The 24,560-nt window shown below is 41.8% G+C and overlaps 1 protein-coding gene and 1 long non-coding RNA gene across 2 annotated transcripts in view; one reads left to right on the top strand and one right to left on the bottom strand.

Annotated features, from left to right (window-relative positions):
• Positions 1-2,519: 2,519 nt before the first annotated feature.
• Positions 2,520-24,560, bottom strand: part of LOC124719128 — a 22,590-nt gene continuing 549 nt past the window's right edge. Inside the window, exon 2 of the long non-coding RNA XR_007005993.1 lies at positions 2,520-3,381. This is a non-coding gene — a long non-coding RNA (uncharacterized LOC124719128). The remainder of the gene's footprint in view (positions 3,382-24,560) is intronic.
• LOC124719127 (acidic leucine-rich nuclear phosphoprotein 32 family member A) overlaps positions 23,521-24,560 on the top strand; it is a 16,225-nt gene continuing 15,185 nt past the window's right edge. Inside the window, exon 1 of the mRNA XM_047244824.1 lies at positions 23,521-23,838. Within this exon, the coding sequence (XP_047100780.1) occupies positions 23,791-23,838 (48 nt within the window). The 5' untranslated portion in view covers positions 23,521-23,790. The remainder of the gene's footprint in view (positions 23,839-24,560) is intronic.

The raw sequence follows: 24,560 nt of genomic DNA, 5'->3' as shown, positions 1-24,560 counted from the left end.
TCAAAATTACCCAGGTTCGCTTTTCTATCTTTTTTAGAATTTACAAACAGTCATTTTTGTCAGCAAAGTTTGTCAATTTTTCCACTCACTTTTAGAACTTCGAGTGGCCATTACTCTTGTCTTACTTGCACTAAAATTCTGTAATTTGGTATTTTTCATTCTCTTGACATGTGCAATAACCACACCAAATTTTACGAAAATCAAAGTGGGTCAGGTTGAAAATTGTACTTTTCCGTGTCGATTAGACATGGAATGACTCATTCTGGGATGGAAAATTATTGTTAGTTACATAATAAGTATAGCAGTGTTTGTTTTTAAGCTGTGTGACGAGTAATACTCTAATAATCCCATTGCAATAAAGTATGTTAAGCTGCTAATAGGAGATAGACAACAGCTATATAATAAAACAGGGAAGGCATCAGCATTCTTATTAACTTTAGATGACGTAAGTGCAAATAGCATTAAGCAGTATAGTGAAGGTTTCCTGTCAATACAGCATAGTGATTAAATTTGTACAGTGCCTTTGCTCGTGTTAATGTATTGTTCCACATCCCCAGATATTTTCCTTCTCGATGGGCTGTGCAGAACACAAATGAATCGTAGACAGAAAACCACTGAACGAGTTGTATATTCCTCTTTTTACAAATATCTCATTTTACTAATGATGTGTGACCAACATCTGAAAATATTTGCCGAGATGATATTTGTAAGAGTTTAGATACATGTCATGCAAAGGCAAAGAAAGATTAAAGTCACACCTCTGCAATCTAATGGAAAAATACTTTTGGTGAAAGACATCTTTGAACTACTACAAGTGTTACAGAGGTTAAGTCCATGTTACATGAGCTTCAAAGTGTTCTCTGTCGTGGACCTCAAAGTCTGTCTCCAGTAGCTGTGTTGTTTACCTTTTTCCAATCTAGCTCTGTCACCCTACTCTGCTTACATGTGTATGTCATTAATTATACTTGTAAATACTGTAATACATCGCTGTGTTTGCACTAAATAAACACAGGCAAAGTCAGTAGTGGAAGAAGTATGTGACCGTACCACAAGTCACTCAAAATACTTCGACAAAAGTAATCAAATGGAACTGCACGGTTCCAGCTACTTTTCCAAACATCTATGAGGCTGTTCAATCGAGAATGATCACGATTTTTTTACGGTCATAATTTCTCGCACTAAAATTTAACCTAATGATATTCTGTTAGTTTAATGTGAAACAAACACACTGTAGTAGTTTCACAGGGACAACTGGTTCCCGCCTGTGAGAGCCAGGCGAGGTCAGACACGTTCAGTATTTCCTACCGCTACAACGGAGGTAACGTGCGAGGAACAATATGCGGCTTTGAAATTCTGCTTTCGTCTCGACAAATCGTCAGCTGAGGCCTGTACTTTGTTACAGGAGACCTATAGAGAGTCTGTTCTTTCCTACGGCACAGCTCGAAGGTGGTTTAAAATGTTGGAAGAGGGGAGACAATCGATTTCAAAGGAAGGTGGACCAGTGCTCCAGATCACACGAGATCACTTTTTGAAATACTGAACATTTCACTGGGTGCCACACACATGTCGGTGACAGAAAAATTACGCACGACACGTGTCTGAGCGCGACGGCTTCCGAGACCGTCGATTCCCGAACGAAAGGACATTTGTGTGCAGGTCTGGACGCAGTTAAAGTTGATGTTAGAAGAAGATGGGGTTTCTTTCAAATGTAAATAACTGCAAACAGCAAAGCTCAGTGTGGAAATCTCCTTCATTACCAACCTCCAAAAGAGCAAAAGTGGTTGCTTCTGCTGAGAGTGTTACGATCACCTCATTCTTTGATATTCGTGGAATGGTTTATCAGCATGTTGTAGCCGCACACACATCAGCAACTGGATAATACTACAGGAATGTCCCGAAACCATTGCAAGTCCGTATCAGGCGCAAAAGACCACATTTCCGTGAAGCGGGCCAGATGCTGCACCGCGGTAATGCGTGACCGTATATTGCCAGTGTCATTGCTGAATATTTTGCAAAAATCGACGTGAAGTGCTTCCCTCACCCTCCCTATAGTCCGGATTTAGCCCCATGTGATTTTTTTTCTTTTCCCTAACACGAAGAAACGCCTTCGTGAGATGCATTATCAATCATCACGAGCAGTGGTGAAGGCTGCGGAGGTAATTTTGGAGGACCTATCGAAAAATATTTTCCGCCATATATTTGAAGACTGGCAGATACAATGGGACACGTGCGTCGCATCCACAGGAGACTACTTTGAGAAGGACCATCAAAATTATGAGGATAAGGAAAAGTATGTTGTCAAAAAAAATTATGATTATTCTTTATTGAAGAGGCCTCATATGATGTGTATATATGAAAACTGAAGTGCCGAATGAATTTGTACTGAGGCCAAGAGAGACCCAACCACAGCAATGGCCGGCGTTGGCTGCTTCTTCTTCTTCTTCTTCTTCTTCTTCTTCTTCTTCTTCTTGTCTCGACCGTATGAGATTTCTTCTAGAACTCTTGAAAACCTTTGCAGCTTTTCTGAGATTAGACAACTTTTTGTACATCTTTATTTGGCTGTCAATAAATATACATAAATAGAGAAAACAGATAGACATTAAAAGGAACAAAAAGTTTACAAAAGTCAAGTTACAAATTAATTATGAAGACACAGGAATGGAGCACTTTTAAGACGAGCAACTGCTTCAAGAGTGAGCCCTTCTGTCTTTCCGGTTACAACAGTTACGATGACCACAATTGACAGTTCAGATCCACAAGAATGTCACAGAGTGAAATGCCACAGTAGTAAGAAGTTTCCCACAAATCCCAGTTAACGAATGCTAGGACGATTATTTAAATTACATCACATCCTCCACAGCGAAATGACAGCTGTCGTGTCACCCATATGTCTCCTTCCACCTCCCCGCTCTTAGAAGAGATTTCCATCTGAAATTGAGGAAGTGCACGTCCACTGAAGATGATGGTTGAGAAATAGTTTTGTCTAGAGGAGTAGCACTACTCTGGACACAAAAGTTAGAGGAGAACTTGAGAGAGCCCTGAACAGTGCCCTCCCCTGAGGCATGGCAGATCTTCATAATGTCACATTTCTTTTATTCAATTTCCTGTGATATCTATATACATATGTACACACACTCACTCTCTCTCTCTCTCTCTCTCTCTCTCTCTCTCTCTCTCTCTCTGTCTGTCTGTCTGTGTGTGTGTGTGTGTGTGTGTGTGTGTGTGTGTGTGTGTGTGTGTGTGTGTGGCGCGCGCGTTTGTTTTGTTTCTTTTCTCTTATTTCTTCCCATCCTGTGACCCACGTCATTCCACAACCAAGTAGCTTTGGCTCAGACGATCCCACGGAACGTCGGTAAAAATGGCTCAGGTGGTCTGTGCTATCTGGGGAAAAAAGAGAAAAAAAAATAATCAAAAATTGGTAAAAAAATGTGACACAATTTTAATAACTGAGTGAAATATAAGTGCAGTAAAATTTTATGGATTATGCACAATGGTTAGAAACTCATTTGATATAGTTAGGGGTGCACAGAAATGTCCAGATTAAGGCACACAATCTCCAAGACATGAAGTATTCTAAATAACTTACACAGAACTGATTTGAGACTCATCATCAATGGGGCAATGAGATGGAGATATAGGAAACTGCAACTCCTCCACTTGCTCTGGCATTACCTCTTCTCAGTCTTGCTATTTGCTTTTGGACTTCCATTGCCCAGGAGGTATCAAAATTACTAAAGTTGAGACTTTTCAAATTCCTATTAACACCACAAATGATGAAGTCCTTTTTAGAGTCATACGAGAAGAGTTTTACTGTAAAAAGGAGAGTTCATATTTATCAATTGAGGCACGAGGGGCTGCTAGAAGCGACAGTCGGTGTTGTGTGCCGGAACTAGAAAGTGACCACAACAGATGTGCACAGGGCTCATTATAGTGGACGTCGGCTGTGACTCCTGACAGAAACGGAGCAGCAGGCAGAAAGACGTGAAGGTTGGAAAGAAACTTTTAGTCAGACGTTAACATGTGGTGACTTAAAAGTACAAACTCTTCAATTCCAAGATTTCATATTTTATACAAAAATATAATATAGGTACTTCACTTCAGCTCTAAGAGAGTAGGTCCTTGTTAGTTAATAATTAAAGAGGCACAGAAGTTACTGAAAGGTGTAAATAAATCTGTTTCGATAACACTATGCTAATGACTAATATTACAGTAGTATAAACTGTACAAATTAGGGGTATTTAAATAATTTCGACAACTGTGGAATAAGGCAAAGAGGTCATTTGTGTAGAGGGAGACTGGTACTGTTAAAAGTAGCTGGAACAGGGCTGGAGTACAGTCGACACCTTTACCCGTAATCTTCCAAAAACTCAATATTGCACAATTCCAAACAAATAAAACGACTTGCAGGTACCGGAAGCACACACTGGACGAGGCTCGGCACGAGAAGTTCGTGTGCGTCCGGACGGAGGTGCAAGTGGCACGTGCTTAAGTTAAAGAACAAGTTCGGGCCTGCCTGCTTCACACTCGGAAATCTCACTTCGTGTCGACGTGCAGAGGGGACTGGTAGCATACTTTGACCCAGTTCTGTTTTACAACACAATCTTCCTGTACAATTCAGCTACGCTCAAAAAAATTATTTACTCTACATAATGATAATATTGTGTAACATTGATAACAGAACGTCTTTCTAAAACATTTTCAGGAACCTGAGATTCTCACACTTACACGTGCGTTTGATATGAGAGAGAATTTAAACTGAACTCGCGATTCACGAGCACAACACTACTGACGTACCTCCGCTCGTGACACGTGTGATTCCGGAGAGCGTGCATCCGTACAGTTAACGGGCCTACGTACGGAGGCCACCCGGGTCGGTCCCCCGGTGAGCTCTAGGTGTCGCCAAAGAAACGGTATCACTCGAGCGATCGCAAACGGGTGCTCGGCCTGTTCTGTAACTTGTATTACTGTCGTCCGGCCACCGTGTTCAGTGCTACACGCTACCTATACTTTCCCGTGTCTTACGTGTTGCTCTGTAAAGTACTACATTCGATAAATTGTGTTTGTTCTCGCCGTAACAAAACTCGGTGGCGAGTGAGGACTCTGACCGCCACTCTCGATAGACTGGCATCGGCACGTTCGCTGCACGTTACTCTCCCGTCAGTGCAATCTTTGCCCTTTCTGGCATACGACGAATCTGCTGAAGATTCGGGCTCGTACGAGACACGGTTAAGGCAACATTTTCACGTTTTCCGTGTGGGCAGTGCAAACCGGTGTAGGGCTTTCTTTCTTTCCCGGTTTTCGCCACACATTTATAGGTCGTCGTGCCAATTTGGGCCTTTGCGAGAACTGGCCAGCTTATTTGATGAAATGTGCAAGATTCTGGCAACCTATTACTGTGGCAGAATGCACGTCATTGCGAAGCGTGCAGAACTTTACTGTTGTTAGAAATGCCCAAACCAATCTTACAAAGCCCAGTCTGCAGAATTAGACGGGTTGAACAATCATTGTAAATTTGTCACTAGCACCAGTCACAACTCCTACACCGATCACAGGGTGTGCGATGTTGTTACTCGTCTGGCCCCGGATAGGAAAGTCTGCAGAAAAGCATTTCAATGTGAGAACCCGACACTTACACACGTGCTCAGTGTAGCACAGTCCTCTGAAGTGTCACGGGCCGCAGGCGAATCAGATTTCTGGGTAGGGGGAGGTATCGGAAGCTGCCGAGTCGGCGCCCGTTAGGCACGCAGCGAGTGTTCGGGACGAGGGGGAAGCCACTGCAGCAGTACAGCCTCGGATCGGCGTCACACGGGGCAGCACCGGTTGCGGCCACAGTGGCGACGTGGCACACCGCGACGGCGGCCGCGCGCCTCCCTTCCGTCTCGCCCGTACTGCTCGGTCCGGCACCTGCGTGCCGTGTGCCCAAAGCCTCGGGGTGATCGAAACGAGTGTCAAAAGAAAGGCCACGTTGTATCAGTGTGTAACACCGCTTCGAACGTGGCGGGCACAGTAGCACTGACGGATATAAACTGTATCTCTACAATGATTCTCTCAGAGAACAAACCGTTTATTGATTTGTATATGTTTAATAAACCACTATAAATACAAGTGGACACAGGAGCTGCAGTGACTTTAGTTACACGCACAAATGTACGTGGAATTGGAGTTCCCCTCCCCTCACACAGGTTTCACTGATGTAACAAACAGCACAATCCGATCTTAAGTCAGTTCTCTGCTCCTATAGAGGATAAACAAATTTTTTGTCAGATCGAGTTCCGTACCGGCAACTGGAGTCCCTCTGCTCCGAGTTTTCATTTCCGTTCGGCCTATTTCTTCCAGTCGGTGGGCTACACCACTAACCACCATTAAGAAGCTAAAGGGTGAGGTTTGGCTCTGCACGATTACTGCGTGATCTGTAATAGATACGTACCCTTTGCCCCGCCCTGAGAAGCTGCTCGTAAAATTATCGCGTGGCCACTACTTTTCCGCGACCGATTTGTCGGAGGCGTACCTCCAGCTCCTTTTAGATCGGGCCACTGTGCTCCTTCTCGTCAGTAGACCTCTCGGCCTATACCAAACTCGGCACTCGACTTTTGGCGTTACTGGCGCACCTACAATTTTTCTACATTTTTTAGAGCAGCTGACAGCCTCTGTGGCCAGTTGCGTCAAACCTCGAGGGTACTGTCGTTTCGAATTCTTCCACCGAAGACCACCTCGGCAATCTCCGTCCGGCGTTTTCTGTTTTGCAGTCTGCAGGTCTCGAGTGCAATCTTGCCAAATCTCAATTTTTTTAGCCCGACCGATACCTATGTTTTGAGGTTCCTCCACGGGGGTCACGCTGTCGCGTCGACACGTTGCCGCAATTGCGGCTCTGCCGCGGCTGACCTCTGTTGAGGAACTGCTGGCGTTTCTAGGTAAAGTTGCACACGTCCTTCAGTTTTTGCTGGACGCATCCACTGTTGCTCATCCCCTGCACGTGCTTTTGTGTAAAAATGTGCCTTTTTTCTGATCCCCGACTTGTGACCTGGCGCTCACTTTCCTTAAATCTAATCTTCAGTCTGGCCACTTTTCAGCCCGGTCAGCATCTCTTGTTGGCTACAGATGCCTCTCGGCACGGTGCCGGTGCACAAATATGCTGAACGACTCGTCGCTTATTCTTCTGAGACTTCGACTCCGACTCGGCAGTGGTATTCTCGGATTGAAAAGGTGGCTTTAGTGATTGTGTTCGCCCTCGAGAAATTTCACGTCTTCTTGTACAGTTCCGAGTTCCGTTTAATCACAGATCACGAACTGTCGGTTGCTCTTTTTAACCGTTCGGCTTCCGTGCCAGACGAGGCGGCGCACGGTTTGCAGTGGCGAACACTCTACGTCTCCCATTATCGTTATCGGAACCGTTACCGGCCGACGGTGCGGCATGCCGATGGCGAAGGTTCGTGTCGCCTTCCGATCGGGCCGGACCCGGCATTCGACCGGGACGAGTTGCTTCGTTTCTATTTAGATACTGAGAACGAGAACACGGTTGACGGTTTTCTCGTCACTAGTGCCGAGAAAGCGTCGGCCGTCGCTGCGGATCCTGTACTTACTCGGGTCCTCTCTTCTGTGTTGCACAGTTGCCCCTGAAAATTCCCCCGGGCGGTGCCTCAGATCCCTCGCATAATAACTTCTCCTTCCGGCACCGCCTGTCTGTATTTGACAGGGCTCTTTCGTTGGCTAAAGAGGACGCTGCTCCCCGAGTTGTGATTCCCCTTCCTTACGCCGTAAAGTACTGCGACTTCTGCGTGTCGGTGACTGGGGGAGCTCTCGCACCGAAGTTGTGGCCTGCCGGCACGTATATTGGCTGTGGGGTACAGATGGGGACATTACGCAGCTTGCACTCACTGTGTTCGGCGAGACGTGGCGCTGTGGGTGCCTTCCTTCCCTTTGGCCAATGCCGTGGCATCTGTGGGAATGTCTACATGTCGATTTTGATTGGCCCTTACCAAATCAGTCTTGGCTTATTGTAGTGTTGTTCGTCCAGATCTGTGGCGGCCACTATTTTGAGCCGGTCTAAGATTTTTTCAGTCGAGGGACTTACATATACCGTGGTTACCGATAACGACACCCAGTTTGTTTCTGGAGAATTTGCATCTTTTTGTCAGGCTAGTGGTGTTCGCCATCTCACAGCTCGCTCGTTTATCCTCAATCTAACGGTGGAGACGAACGTGCGATTCGGACATTTAAAACTCAGTTGTGGAAATACGTATCTGGCAGGTCCCTCGAAGCTGCTCGAGAGTGTTTTTCGAGTTCGTACCGTTTTGCACCGGTGGGGGACGAGAGCCCGGTGGAGCTGCTATGTGGATGTCATCCAGAGATGCTCCTTCGTCCGTTGCATCCGACCACGCATCTGCTGTTTCTTCTACAGTTCTGGCCTGTTGCACCTGTCTGGGCTCACGGTTTCAGAACTGGCCGAACTAGATTGCTGCCAACACTAAACATTGCCGAGTGGGCCGCCTTTGCGGCACCTGCACTCCTGCCGTCACTTCGATCAGCTGCAGCTGTGAGCGGTCAGGCTCGTTCCGGAGAGTCCACTACCTCCTCCGCTCCCACCGATGCCTATTCCTGTGTCGTGAACGGTCCGGTTTACGTGGAAGTGGCGTCGCTGCCTGGCAAATCGCCGTCCGGGATTCCCGCTTCCACCTCCACTCCTCGAATGTGTCTCCGTCGCCGGGTCCCGTGCAGTCGTCGTCTCCGACGCCCCCGCCGACACCTGTGGTGCCGACCTCGACTGGGATGTCACTGAGGAGATGCCATCCCTGCCCTGTGGCCTCTCACGAGAGGGGGGACAGCGCGACAACCTGCTCCCTCTGCTCGCTTGCCCGCAACGGGCTGCAGCAGCTGCCGTCGTCGGAATGGTCAGGGCCATCACTGATGTTTTCTTTGACTTGTAATCTCAGTCCCTCTATTTTTTCCCCCACCGGTGCTTTTTTTCTGTACCAATCATTCTGTCTGTACCATGTATTTTTCTGTGCCATGTGTGGCTCCTGAAGAGGGACAGCAGCCTTTTCAGCATTTGCAGGTGCAACAGTCTGGATAATTGACTGATCACACCTTGTAACATCAACCAAAACGGCCTTGTGCTGGTATTGCGAACGGCTGAAAGCGAGGGGAAATACAACCGTAACTTTTCCCAAGTGCATGCTTTTCCACTGTATGGTTAAAAGATGATGGCATCCTCTTGGGTAAAATATATTCTGGAGGTAAAGTAGTCTCCCATTTAGATCTCCAGGCAGGGACTAGTCTGGGGGATGTCATTATCAGGAGAAGCAAAACTGACGTTCTGCGAATCAGAGCATGGAATGTCAGATCCCTTAATCGGGCAGGTAGGTTATAAAATTTAAAAAGCGAAATGGATAGGCTCAAATTAGATTAGTGAACTTTAGTGTAGTTCGGTGGTGATAGGAACAGGACTTGTGGTAAGGTGAATACAGGGTTATAAATAGAAAATCAAATAATGATAATACAGGAGTAGTTTTAATAATGAACAAAAACAAAAAAAAAGTAACGAGGATAAGCTACTATGAACAGCATAGTAAACGCATTATTGTAGCCCGCACCTACCACAATAAGACAAGTTTATATGCCAACTATCTCCGCAGATGAGGAGGAGATTCAGTAACTGTATGATGAGATAAAAGAAATTATTCAGATAGCTACAGGAGACGAAAATTTAATATTCATGGGGGACTAGAATCTGATAGTAGGAAGAGACGGAAAAGTCATAGGTGAATATGGACTGGGGGAAAGGAATGAAAGAGAAAATGTCTGGCATAATTTTGCACAAAGCATAATTTAATCATCGCTACCACTTGGTTTAAGAATCATGAAAGAAGATTGTATATGTGGAAGAGGTCTGGACACATTGGAAGTTTTCAGATTGTTTATATAATGGTAAGACACAGATTTCGGAACCAGGTTTTAAATTGTAAGACAGTTCCAGGAGCAGATGTGGACTCTGACCACAATTAATTTGTTAGAATGGCAGATTAAAACTGAAGAAAGGTAGGATCTTAAGGTGATAGGACCTTGATAAACTGAAAGAAACAGAGGTTTTAGAGAGTTTCAGAGAGAGCATTAGGGAGCGATTGACAAGAACAGGGGAAAGAAATACGGTAGAAGAAGAATGGGTAGCTTTGAGAGATGAAATAGTGAACGCAGCAGAGAATCAACTAGGTAAAAAGATGACAGCCAGTAGAAATCCTCAGGTAACACGAGAGATATTGAATTTAATTGATGGAAGGAAAATAATAAAAAAGCAATACATTAAGCAAGCAAAAGGGAATACAGAAGTCTAAAAATGAGATCAACAGAAAGTACAAAGTGGCGAGCGAAGCAGGAATGGCCAGATGAGAAATGTAAGGTTGTCGAAGCATATATCACTAGGGCTAAGATAGATTCCACCTACAGGAAAATTAATGAGACCTTTGGAGAAAACAGAACCACCTGCATGAATATCCAGAGCTCAGATGGAAAACCAGTCCTACGCAAAGAAGGGAAAGCAGAAAGGTGGAATGAGTATCTAAAGGGTCTATACAAGGGAGGTGTACTTGAGGACAATATTATTCAAATGGAAGAGGACGTAGAGGAACATGAACAGGGAGATATGATACTGCATGAAGAATTTGACAAAGCAATGAAAAAACTTAAGTTGAAACAAGGCCCTGGGAGTAGACAACATTCCGTTAGAGCTACTGATAGCCTTGGGAGAACCAGCCATGAGAAAACTCTTCCATCAGGTGAACAAGATGTATGAGGCAGGCAAAATACCCTCAGACTTCAAGAAGAATATAATAATTGCAATCCCAAAGAAAGCAAGTGCTGACAGATGTGAAAATTACCAAACTACCAGTTTCATAAGTCGCAGCTGCAAAATACTAACATGAATCCTTTACAGAAGAATGGAAAAACTGGTGGAAGCCAACCTCGAAGAAGGGGAAATGTAGGAGCATGCAAGGCAATACTGACCCTACAAATTCTCATAGCAGATAAGTTAAAAAAGGCAAAACTACGTTTATAGCATTTATAGACTGAGAGAAAGCTTTTGACAATGTTGACTGGAATACTCTGTCAAATTCTAAAGTTGGTCGGGGTAAAATACAGGGAGCAAAAGGCTATTTACGATTTGTACAGAAACCAAATGCAGTTATAAGAGTCAGAGGGCACGGAAGGGAAGCAGTGGTTGAGAAGGGAGTAGACAAGGTTGTAGCCTATCCCTGATGTTACTCAGTCTGTACATTGAGCAAGCAGTAAAGGAAGCAGAAGAAAAATTTGGAGGAGGAATTAAAGTCCAATGAGAAGAAATAAAAACTGTGAGGTTTGCTGATGACATTGTAATTCTGTCAGACACAGCAAAGGATTGGAAGAGCAGTTGAACGAAATGGACAATGCCTTGCAAAGGGGATATAAGATGAACATCAACAAAAGCAAACGAGGATAATGGAATGTAGTCGAATTAAATCGGGTGATGTTGAGGGAGTTAGATTAAGAAATGAAATAGTAGGGAGGATAGAAAATGTAGACCGGCAATGGCAAGAAAAGCATTTCTAAAGAAGAGAAGTTTGTTAACATCGAGTATAGATTTAAGTTTCAGGAAGTCCTTTATGAAAGTATTTGTGTGGAGCGTAGCCATATACAGAAGTGAAATGTGGGCGATAAACAGTTTAGACAAAAAGAGAATAGAAGCTATTGAAAAGTGGTGCTATAGAAGAATGCTCAAGATTAGATTGGTAGATCATGCACCTAATGAGATGGTACTGAATAGAATTGGGGAGAAGAGAAATTTGTGGCACAACGTGACTAGTAGAAGTCAGCTGGTAGGAGACATTCTGAGGCATCGAGAGATTACCAATTTGGTACTGGAGGGAAGCTTGGGGGAAAAGACATCCGTGTGATACTCAGTTTCTATAAGAATGAGGTGGCAGTGATTAGACCGAGGATGTGCTCTCTCTCCTCTTATATTCTATGTACATCCAGGAAGCTATAGACCAAGTTCGAGAAACTACTGAGGTGGGGATCAAAATTAATGGGCAGAAGATAGGCATGCTACGTTATGCAGATGATATTGCTATAGTCGTGGAGACAAAAGATGATCTAGAGGAAGTCCTCAGAACAATGGAAAAAATTCTAGGCAATCAGTACGGGAGTAGAATATGAACCTCTGAGAATGAGAATTGGAAGAGAGGAGCTGGAAGTGATACAGGAATTTACTTACCTGGCAAGCAAAATCACAAGGGACGGTAGAAGCCGGAAAGAAATTGTGAGCAGAATGCAAAAGGCCAAAATTGCATTTAATTGGAGGAGGAACTTACTCACCAGCAACATCAGTCTGAAAATAAGGAAACCTATCGTGAAAGGTTTCATTTGGAGTGGGGCTCTTTACAGGTGTGGAACTCGGACAATTGGAAGAGAAGAGAGAAGACAGCTAGAGGCACTGGAGATGTGGTGCTATAGAAGGATGATGATCAGCTGGAGAGACAAGTCACAAATGAAGAGGTGCTTAGAAGAGTACAGGAAACCAGATCTCTGTGGAGGCACATCAAAACAAGACGAGACAAACTTGTAGGGCACATCCTACGACACGACGTCATCATCGGACCAATAGCAGAAGTAGCTACTGAGGGAAGGAAATGGCGGGGGCGACCGAGGATATCGTACGTGCGACAGATCGTGAATGGCGTCGGATGTAACACGTACGTGGAAATGAAGAGAAAGGCTGACAGAAGAGAGGAATGGTGCTCTGCTGCAAACCGACCTCAGGGTTGAGCACTTAAAGAAGAAAGAAGAGGGAAAAGGTAGATTGCTACTTACCGTAAAGAAGACACATTAAATTGTAGATGGGCACAATTAAAAGACACTTGCATAGCTTTTGGCTACAGCCTTTATCACCAAAAGAGAAATACCCACCATTTATTCACACAAGCGAGCACACGCGACTGCCAACTCTGGGAGCTAGGCCCGAGTCAGAGACTCCCAGCTCCCAGTGGACAACACGTGGCAGGCACCTGCGGGTAACAGTGTGCTGATATTTGCCGAGCCTCGAGGAAGTCTGCAGCTTCCAAAGTTATGACCCTCTTTCACTCAGTCTACTCGAGGTACTCTTTGTTTGTTTTTTTTAACCGACAAACTTTGTGTGGACAAAGCAGCTCTGTGAAATCCTTATAATCCAATAATTTTATGTATGTCATTTGTTAGCTACAGAACAGAGGTGACAGCTACGTAAGTATTGGTTTGAACGAAAAATGGTATACAACTTTTTGATTCCTTTCGGTATTCGTACGCAGTTTTATTTTCCGTACACTCCAAAAAAAACTCATTCCTCTTCCCTGTCTAGAAATTTTAGACCGTATGTCCTGTTCTGGCCCCCTGTATTGCCCATCTCTTTCTAAGTTTTTTAACACTCCTTCATCCCACTGTCTTGTTTTTGCTTTTCTACAATTTCCCATTCTGCTTAAACCATCAATCTGCCATACTTTATCTTGTCATTTATGTTTAAAACTCTAAACTTTTCTTTGAGTACACAGTTTCTTTATTACTGCTACACATTCACCAGCAAAATAATTGTCTTTAATTTCCCACCATCATACATTTTTACTCTTTTGCATGTAGCTATTGTCTGACCTGTGCTGGAGAAATCATCAAACGAAACTATCTGTCCCTTACAGAAGCCTGCAACCACAGTGGTTCTCCCTCCCCCCCCCCCCCCCCCCCCGCCTGACAGTGTCATTATCAACTCTTGTCTGCAGTCAATCAATGGAGAAATTCTGAAGAAGTCACTGTTCTCGAGTTAGAGCCACAGAAAGGATATATAGTGAATGAATACGTTATTTCAGTGGATTTAATTCGTATTGTTAATCAGTAGACTTTCTAATGCCACAAGGACAGAAAAATACACAATTTTTTTCTGTCTACAAGCACTGTACATAATTCTCATAGCAGGTCTTTGCAATGTCCAGTCAGTCTGCATTTTTGAAAATAAAACTGTTAATACTTGTTAGAAAATCGAGCGTGTTTTAAAATAAGTTTCACTGACTGCCTCAGAGACAAAATCTGTGTATAATCCATATTACCTCAATATTTTCAGAGGAGGGGTGTAGCAGAAATATATTTAAAAAAAGTTCCTGTACACTGTAGCCCCTTTCTCTTGTCCAAGTGTTTCACAATTGTGCCACAATGTCTCTGGGCAATATGACCTGACATACTGAAGGATGAGTTATACAATATCATCAGGTAATTAATACTGGCAACATTATTATTCTTCATCACGATAAACAGTGTAAAAGACTAGCTTCGGAAAGTACAACTACCGAGTAACTTGTGGGCCAAATTAATTTGTTGTACGCGACGCCACTATTTATTTTATGTGCCTTCCGAGTATAATGAAGCGGCGTGTGTAGATGCCAAATGTCTTATTCGTACAGGTGCCCTTACCTACATTCTTTTCTCTGGTGTTCAAACTGTTATCAACTCACTCGTGAGCTGAAAAACATCTGAACATGCTGTCGGAACCTCAGCAACAATTGCATTAGAATAGATCCTCGACACTGGGCATCGGTCAATACATTTGGTGTCGAAATGATGTCAGATACAAGTTGCTGCCACATGCTATAAATTCTCTTAATATGCGCCTCACGGCAAGAGCTCCCTTAACTGGGATCTTTGCCTCTATACCCAATGAAATAGACCCTCTCTTATTACATCCACGACTATTTTTGATTTTTTTTTTTTTCTTTTCTCAATCCCTTAAATGGATGCCTCACTTTGAGACTAAGAGATCAGTTACAAACATCACCACCCTGGTAGTGATATTTTAAGAGTAAGTTGTCTTTGGAACACTGCTCCACAGGACACAGCTGAACAGTAGTTAGCAGAAGATTTACAGTGACACAAAATGCGGAAGTGGCTGCAATAGACCATTTCAGAAGTTCGAGAATGGGACTTTTAACATTCAGATTATTGCTGAAGGTTTCAAATGAAATGTTATGTCTTCCTTATTAGCTCTAGGACAGGCATTAAATTTACCACTGGTGCTGAATAATTTAATACACAAAACCAGTATGTACAGGTACCTTACTTTAGAGAGGCAAGCAGTTCTTTCGAAAAACATTTCTTATTGTGCTGTATCCCAAATGAGGAGCATTTTTTCAAAACTCGAAAAACACCAAAAAGTAAAGTTTTTTGAAAATGCATTTTTTAAATATCATATGAAATACTAATTACATAAATAAGAAAATTTAACATTTACAGAGCTTTTGTAGGAACGGTTCTGACTGTGTGTCTGACATTTCTAAACTTTTCATTCTTTACTTCAGAATAGAGCAACAAAGTTTCCAGGTATTTTAGAAGTCAATAAGTACAAAGATGGAAGTTAAAAGTTTTGTTAATACACACATTAAATTCATTTTTTCCATTTCTTTTTTATCTTTAACATTAATTACAAAGAAAGCTGCTTTTTTGTTCATTTACATTGAAATACATTAATGTACTGCAATACGAGACTTCAGTATCGCACTTTTCCGTAAATGTTCTATAAGCAGATGTCGAGATTTCCACAAATGCTATTGAAATACGACACAAAATACTGGCTACAACAACACTGAACTGGAAATGTACTGATCACTTTCAACAATGTCCTTATAAAATGCTTCTGCTCCTTACAGTATGTTAAAATGCCTCATAAGTTTTAAGACATATTTCTTCTTTTCCTTGCTGACCACATTCTTCTGTTTCACAGTGGCTGATTTCCTCACTTTCTAGTTGCAGTTTCTGGATTTCCGTACTTCAGCCTCTCCAGGACTTCCATTGTAAGTGTCCGACACTGACAGACTTTTCGTCAGCTGTCACTCTCCGAGCAGTTGTTTTCGAAAGCACTTTAGATCGTGGGGCTTTTAGTACACAGGGCTTGAGGTCCTTTGCTTTCCACTCTTATTCAAAATATTGACAATGCGTTGTCGTTCCGACACTTTCTAGTATTAAGTCGGTGAAAGAATATTTACGTTCCTCCAATAATATTTATCTATCCACTCATGTGGGCTCTGTCAGGATTATCACTGTGGCCACAAATATAGAAGTAATGTACCAGCTTATAAAATTTTCTGCTTTCTTCTGTGAAGACCATTAGTGTCCAAATAATGACTGTGTGGTACAGGAATCAGAAAACAAGAAAATTTGTTTTGGTTCATTTTCTGGCAGTGTCACCTCAAGGTTTCTGAGAAAATCCAAAAGAGGAGCTACTCGATTGCATCCTTTCCGTCCTGTCTGAAGCCGACTATAAAAAGCAATCATTTCCTTTGTCTGTGCTTGGGAGTGAATCATAATGCACAAATTTTATATCCGAACCTGTCTCAAATAGAATACTTCACCTAGGGAGAGCTTTGGTATTAGCGGGTTCTCTTGTATATCAAAACATACTTTAACCACATTTGGATTTTCCTCCTCGATTACTGCACAGAACTTTTTTGCATGAACTTTGTGCAACCTGCTGTTTGTTATTAATTGAGTTTTTTTTCCAGATCTTGCTCCTTTCGAGAGCACCTATGCACATCTCAGATGTTTTTCATAATGTTGTGCCACGTGCAGGTACTGCTGTCTTCAGACTACCGGTGTCGATCTATAATGACCTCTTCAGATATGCAGTAAAATATGGGAAAAATACACACACACTAGCAGATTGTCTACAGATTAAAATAATAAAGCAGACCGTGATGAAAAGTATTATTGATATATATGTGCATTTGTGCACTTTAAATATGAAGAGGCGTACCTGTTTAATAAAAACATGTCCTAATATACTGGAACCATAGTGGCATTGTCAAATGCTAAACACAAAATCAGCACCGGCACCATCAAATATATATAATGTATATAATTTGTGACCGTAGACGTGAAGTAAAGGAAATTTATTCTATATTCAGGTTACTGTCCAATTTGAGACTGTGTCAAAGCTTGTGAAAGAATGCCATTTAGTTCGCCAGCAAGTAAAAGAGCAGTTCAAAGAATTAGATCGTAAAATTAACAAAACAGGTCAACTTGCTGTTACAGAGTTCAACCAGGTTAAATAGCAAATCTCAGAGTCGAACAAGCGTGTAACTGCTTTAGAAAAACGCAAAAATTTTAGAGAAATGGTTAACGCATCTGAAACGGTATCAAATTTGGAAGAACAATTACACGAATTCGTAAATTCTACCGTACAGGAGAAAGTAGAACTGCTCGATACTAACAGTCTTTCTAAGGAAGATGCTGATCTCGGTCAAAGTATGTTAAACTTTATACCATTAAACGAGCAAACACCAATACAGTAATGAGATATGATTAAAAGATTTAAAGCCCCATAAGGGTTCGCACCCTTTGGGAATTCAGTGTATTCGTGACCACCGGCCATCCGAGGTAAATTGTTTTCATATTTCTATCTCGAACCACGGACCTTGCCGTCGGTGGGGAGGCTCGCGTGCCTCAGCGATACAGATAGCCGTACCGTAGGTGCGACCACAACGGAGGGGTATCTGTTGAGAGGCCAGACAAACGTGTGGTTCCTGAAGAGGGGCAACAGCCTTTACAGTAGTTGCAGGGGCAACAGTCTGGATGATTGACTGATTTGGCCTTGCAACATTAACCAAAATGGCCTTACTGTGCCAGTACAGTGAACGGCTGAAAGCGAGGGGAAACTACAGCCGTAATTTTTCCCGAGGTCATGCAGCTTTATCTTCTTTGACATTTCTAGTATCTTTTATTAACATTACACCTTCTTTCAGGAACAGTATTTTCAAGACGTGGGTAGACCACGACGTATATAACTGATAATGGGCCCCAATTCATTAGCCATAATTTTAAGGAATTCTTGGCTTGGGAAGTAGCAAGACACACAACTACATCCAAGTATAGTCCACAAACTAATTCTTGTGAATATGTTATAAAGGAATTACCACGATTGTGTAAAGTGTGCTGTTCTACAAGGCACACCACCTGGGCACAACTAGTACCAGAACTTCAAGTAATCCTTGTGAATTACTGCATATGTCAACAGGATGAATAAAACCTTTATAGGAGAATTCTTGTTAAAATTGTTTACATAGCATAATTCACCAGTGACTGACTTGCAAAAGTTGCAAGAGAAGATACAAGAGAATTTGATTACACAGGCACAAAAAAAAAGACAAAAGTTTTAATGAACAGGCCATTGTACCAGACTATAAAAAAAAAATGAATTGCCGTCAGTACACAATTTTCATCATAGCTCGAATGGAAAGAAGGAAATGAGCAAATTTTTTTCAGGATAAAGTAAACCTTTTAAAATTCAGAATATACCACGTCCAAAAGCAGTATATCTAATAGACCCTGATACAGGGCAAAATAAAGGATTATACAATATAGATACGATTACAAGATTTAAGGCCACAGAAGAGTTCACACCGTTTGTGAATTTGGTGTATTCGTCACCACCGGCCACCCGAGTTAACTTGTTTTCATATTTCTATCTTATTTTTCTCTGCGACAATTTCTATCTTCTTTGACTATTCTATTATTAACATTATGCCTTCTTTCAGAAATAGAATTAATATAGATAGGACTTCAACACCTGAATGCATGGTAAATCAATAATACTTGCATCGGTATGTTTATGAAGATAGCCATCAGCTTAGTTAATAAACTTAGCTATAAATTAACACTTCACAGAAATGACTCCTGTTAGTCGTGCCTCACGTTGTAGGCGGAAAGAGTCCAGGTAGGAGAAGAACGGCAAGACAAACTGATGGCGTGCTCACGTGCACAGCCAAATAACGAGAACGACCTTAACAGTTGGCAAGAGAATGAGATGGTTTGATAACTAGTAATCTTTTGTATTGTCTAAATCTAGTAATTATAAGAAAGTGAAGGATAAGCTATACGTATCAGTAAGTAGAAGGAAGATACACAAGTGTGAGAAGTACGTGTATGTAGCGATGTTATACGTGTTATAAACGAGAAAAGAAAAGCCGGAAGAGAGCAGTTATGGGGGAAACAGATCATTTAGAACAAAAAATGTAGTAAAAGGGGATAGTAATTGTGTTTACTAATAAAGTTAAGATGGGGCATACCCAAATAGCAGATGATGTGTAGAACAGGTAAAGGACAAGCAGATCCATAGGAGGAGTGGCCTATATCTTGGTCATGTGAATCCAATGGAGGAATGACCTGTGCCATTTAATGTAGGTAGGAGGGATGTAAGGTTGGCAGACCCAAAGAAGGGATTGTCTGTTCCTCCGTCAGGTGAATCCGTTTAGGGAATAGAGATTTGACAGTGACTGCCCTTACAAGGAGTGTAAGTGCAGTGAATACAGAAGTATGACATCGTATAATAACTGGTGGTCACGATACAAAAGTTTCCTCCAAATTAGTTCTGTAATTGAATAACTTACCTGATAGTAGAGAACAAATGGTTGAAGCAGGAATGTTCCACGCTTGTTGACTACACCCGTACTGAGATTGTACTCAAAGAGACCGAATAATAGGCATGTACCTAACAAGCAACTCCTCGGGTAATAATAATACACACACACTCTCTCTCTGATATCTTACTATATAGAAACACTGGTCATTTCAGGACAATTTCCTGCATCACACAGGATGTGAAGTAAATAAGATACAGATACACAAATTAGACTAACACTGTTTAGCACAACTTACCTGAAATGAAACAACAAAACTGAAAAGACTTGTTATTAAAAATGAAGTTTTATTCCTTTTTAAAGAAGGAAGTAATATCGAGCATTTTTAAGTAATCAGGTTGTTTACAGTTGCATGTTAATGAGATTTTGTTTTCATTTGTGCAGACATTAAATGGGAAGCGTGGTTTATGAGAAAATTGCAAGAAGTGGTGACAAATAAATGCTTTCACCTGCTGTGGGCGGGCATCGAGGCTCGGTGATGGCACGACTGTCCGAGAGCACCCACACTGTCCGAGACGAGACAGTTTTGTGACAAATGGAATACATTGTAACCCGGAATGTCACGTGAGCCTTTGATGTAAAGTTGTGATCAACTCAAATTCACAAGTCACACTAATGATCTATACACCCATACCAGGGCATATATAAATGTTTGTAAAATAAAGTAGTAAACGTGCGTTTTCATTATATGAGTAGAAGTTATCTTCTTTTGCTCCAATAACAGCTGCAGAATGTGAAGAAGCCATGCCTTTTCTCGGGCAAAACACGGGATTTCAGAGGCACCGATTAGTAGGACCTCTACGTAAAGAGAACCTGCTACAGCAACCACATTAAAAGCAGAAGGTGCATACGTCCGACGTTACGTCGGGTGCCCTCGACAAATTTATTTGGTCGGCTCATCTAGCAAAACTACAAACCGTTGCATAACCCTAGCAATGTAGAATGCCGACAGAATTTAGTAATCCAGTGGCAAAGCAGGTGAAGAAGATATCCACAAGAAATAACGTGCATATATGAAATCAGCTGATGTTCTGGATAAAAGCTAAGGTATCTGAAAATCTTGGAATATATAGAATAATTTCTGGAAATCATGATAGAAGTCAAGTCCAAATGTGAGTGGAGCTTTAAATAATTTTACAATTATCAAAGTCTCTCTGTTCACAATCCTAAATTAAGGAATAAATGACAGTGTTACTACCAGGAACTGACTTTGTCCTATCCTCATTAGTACAAGTATCATATCTGTTTATCAGAAATGGCTGTCATTAGGAATTGTACAAAGACCACCACCTACCCCCCCCCCCCTCCCCCTCCCACTCTCTCTCTCTCTCTCTCTCTCTCTCTCTCTCTCTCTCTCTCTCTCTCTCTCTCTGACAACGTGGGATATACTCGAAAAGATTTTATGCCAACTGACTCTGGCCCCAGAAGCCTACTCAGTTACATAAATATGAAGTTGCAATGTAACAGAGTTACAAAATATTTTTCCTTAGGATAAGTCCCTGAAATGGTTGTGGATGAGGCATGTGGTAATGTGTTCCGATGATAGGTGAACCGAATGAAAAATAGACATCTCGGGAAGAAAAGAGCTGAAGAGGGACAATGAAGTGATAACATTCAACCTGGGTGGTACTTCTCCAAGGCCATCACAACCAGTGATGAAAGGCCGGAGATACAGCTGAAAACATTTGGAAGATGCCTCTCTCTATCAACTTACGATCTTTCCATTACCAGAAGCAAAAATATTTGAAAGTAAATGGATAATATTCTCACTGATAATGCCAAAGTAATACTAAAACCGCATATTTAATATGGTATGCCTTCAAATGTAACAGGTTTCACAAATTAGTTTTCGTTCATGTGTTCTTTTTGGCAGGTACTTCAGATTGGTTACATTCCCAAAAACCTATGTGAATTGTGTTGCAGGAAGAGGTCTTGACTGTACTAAATATGTAATTATCTAAAACCAAAAATTGTTAGAAATTATTCATCAATTCAATTATGAGAGAAAAGTTCCAGATGTACTGCATCCGCAACATAAGTGACAACATCTATACATCATATTTTTATATAACTGTATTTTATTTGTCTCAAAACATGTTTTACAAGTCTTTTGATACTTATAGCACAGAAGACATGCCAGTTTTTGCTTATGATATACCTAGTTACATAATTTTCTAACACTGATTTTAGCAGCACAGGTTTATGCTGAACACAATAATATTAATAAGCTGTTTTTCTCACAATGTAGCAGTCTTTGTGTCTAGATTTTCCAGACATTATTTTATCATAATACTATGATATTAAATAGTTATTCTGTCCAAATGTGCATATCATCATTAATAAATTCCTCAATTGATTAGCAGCATTTTCCACCAGGAGATCATATACTTTTTGCTGCAGTGAACCTATCTCCGTGCTCAGTACATCTATACCCTCAAGTTTATTGGTAATTTTAAGCACTGTGCTGGAAGCATGAAAATTTCTGTGTGTGTGATGTTGTGCATGAAGTGGTTTTATTCAGTTAGCCCCAGGATTACTATGTAAAAACATGATAATCTCAATTATGTACAATGAAGGGATAGTAAATATTTTTAAGTTCTTGATTGGTGGACAGCATGATGTTCTTGGAGGGGCTGCACGCATTTTTCTAACAATTCTTTTTTGAAGTAGCTGGATTCGTGATAAGTGGCTTGAGCTCCTCCAAAAGATTATACATCTAATTATAGATTCAGAGTAACTGTGGTATACCAATCTTCCTGCTGTTTATGTCTGTTACACCAGATAGCATGTTAAGGCAAAAGCAAGGCTGTTTAATTTATTGACTAAATGATCTATACATGCTTGCCAGCGCAGATTTTTGTCCTGTACTGTAAGTGCACTGTTTTCCCAAAGGCTGACTTTGGGAAGCTAATTTCAATAATTGTGTATGAACTTCATTCGATCTAAATTGCGCCCTAGCGACGGAACACTTTAAGTACCCGTGTATCCTACTACTGCAGTTTATTCTTAGGTCATGCCACGACTTCTTGCTGACATGAGCTTAATCAATTACGGTCAATATTAGTTTCCTTATCGTTGTCTTATCTCCTTCTTTCGCATGTAAATCCAGCATTCGACAGCAGTCAGACAACAAAATAAACAGTTCGAATGCTGCCTATGGAGAAGACGCAATAATGGCACAAGACTGGTAAATTTGGCTTCGCGATCTTTCTTTTTAACTTTCCACACGGTTTGATTAGAGAAATTTCAATAGCAATAAATAGAACAGCACCGCTCTAATTTTTTGTTTGTTTGTTTGTCTGTCTGTCTGTCCGTCCAAATACTAGTACGCACTAAACAAGCGTGCATACGAGTATTCTATCTTAACTGATTTTCGCTCACTTCTGAATTGACTTGAACAGCCCCTCCCACCTTTTCCGTCTACCATTTTTAAAAACCACCAGACGCAAGCTGTCTTCGTTGCATCGTAATCAATACTTCCCTTTTATCGACCCCACCTCCGCCTGCGCGTATGACAGGATGGGTACACTTGAGGGGTGGGGTGAGATGCAGCTCCCCCTTCGCGACGTGCCCCGCTCTCTGGCGTCTTCCGCAAAGCCTCCATCGTTTTTCAAGCGCCACGCACCCTAGCCAGCGCAGCAGGACGCTAGCGAGCCAGTCTTCCCCTCCTCCCGAATCCTTCAACTCAGTTACGTCGTTGTCGACCTTAATAACAATTTGTTCAAGGCGTGGTAGGGACATTACTGTACGACTGACTTACATATAGTGCCATGTATCCACATGTAACACAATAACTCATTACGTTTTACTGTTGTCGAAAACATTTTTTTAAGTACATATCATAATATTGACTAGCGGATAGCAACGCACTGGACGTGTGTCGTAAGTGCGCCGTATATCGACCTGACAAACCTAAGTATCGGTTCTTATCTCATTTCCAGATCAATTAAGTATGCAACGTCGCTGCTGCTTAACAAATGGTGTTTATTTGCGTAATTAACTTCGACACGTACCTGCTTTGCACCTCTGAAGAATAAACGAGAGATCAATAAATTCGTGTTCTACCCGACAGATGGCAGGAGGATTGCCCCACATCGAGATACGGGCAACGTGATTGGCTGCTTTGAAAGTAGTCCCTTGCACGAATTCCTGTTCCCGCCTCGCGCGCTGTGTTATTGTGTAGACCCCTCTAGGCCACCATTGGCTCATCGCGAGCGAATACGTTGTGGCGACTCGGTACGGCCGTCATTCCTGCTTTGAAGGTAAAGGCTGACGGAGCGAGTGCCGCAGAGCATTTTGTGTGTTGTGAATCGTTAGTATTAAAATAAAGTGCGACATGGAGAAGAGAATACAACTTGAGAAGATGGGGAGAACTCCCGATAAAGTAAGTACTTAACATATGCGTTGCTAACAATTATGACGATATATTTTAGCATCAACAATTGCTGTTATTAAAATTAACGAGTTCTAAATTTATTTTTAACATGCTTCCTGTTTTGTTGTGAAGTAGAAAAACGGAAACAGCGTGCATTAGTCTAATCGAAATTATAATCGGGCCCCATAGCCAAGTAAGTGCTGGATTATTAGCGTGTCGAAGTGCCAGCAAAGCATTACTTGTGTTCGTTGCTTTATGGATGAGGATACGAAGCGTATATTTGCTCTAAATTTTACGAAGACGCAGGTTGTGATTAAATTTTCGTGTGAGCTATTTAAATGAGTACTGAGGCCTCCCACGCGTGATGAAAATTGTCACAGATGTTATGTGCACATTTGTTCGGAAAACTCTTAATTTTAGTGTAAGTTGAGCATGAAAGTTTATTAAAGTTTAGGATAAGAAAGCCGGGTTTAATTTCTTGATTACCGCATTAAAGCATGGTGCTGGGCGCCCAAACAATCTAGGGTACAGAACGTTATTGAATTATTTTTGCCGCGTTTCTGATACTCGGAAATAAAGTAAAGTGCTTTGTATTCTCAGTTTTATCTTTATTTACTTTTTGTTACTGCTGTTTGTTTTGATTATATCCTGTAAAGTTTATGATGCTTTTAGACGCCATATTGGAAAATAATTATTGGAATATTTTGGTATAATTGCAGATGTTTTAGTAT

This window comes from Schistocerca piceifrons, chromosome 10, assembly GCF_021461385.2.
Source record: "Schistocerca piceifrons isolate TAMUIC-IGC-003096 chromosome 10, iqSchPice1.1, whole genome shotgun sequence".
NCBI classification, from domain to species: Eukaryota; Metazoa; Arthropoda; class Insecta; order Orthoptera; family Acrididae; genus Schistocerca; species Schistocerca piceifrons.
Note: the sequence above shows the minus strand (reverse complement) of the source record. Positions and strands in the feature narration are given on the sequence as shown.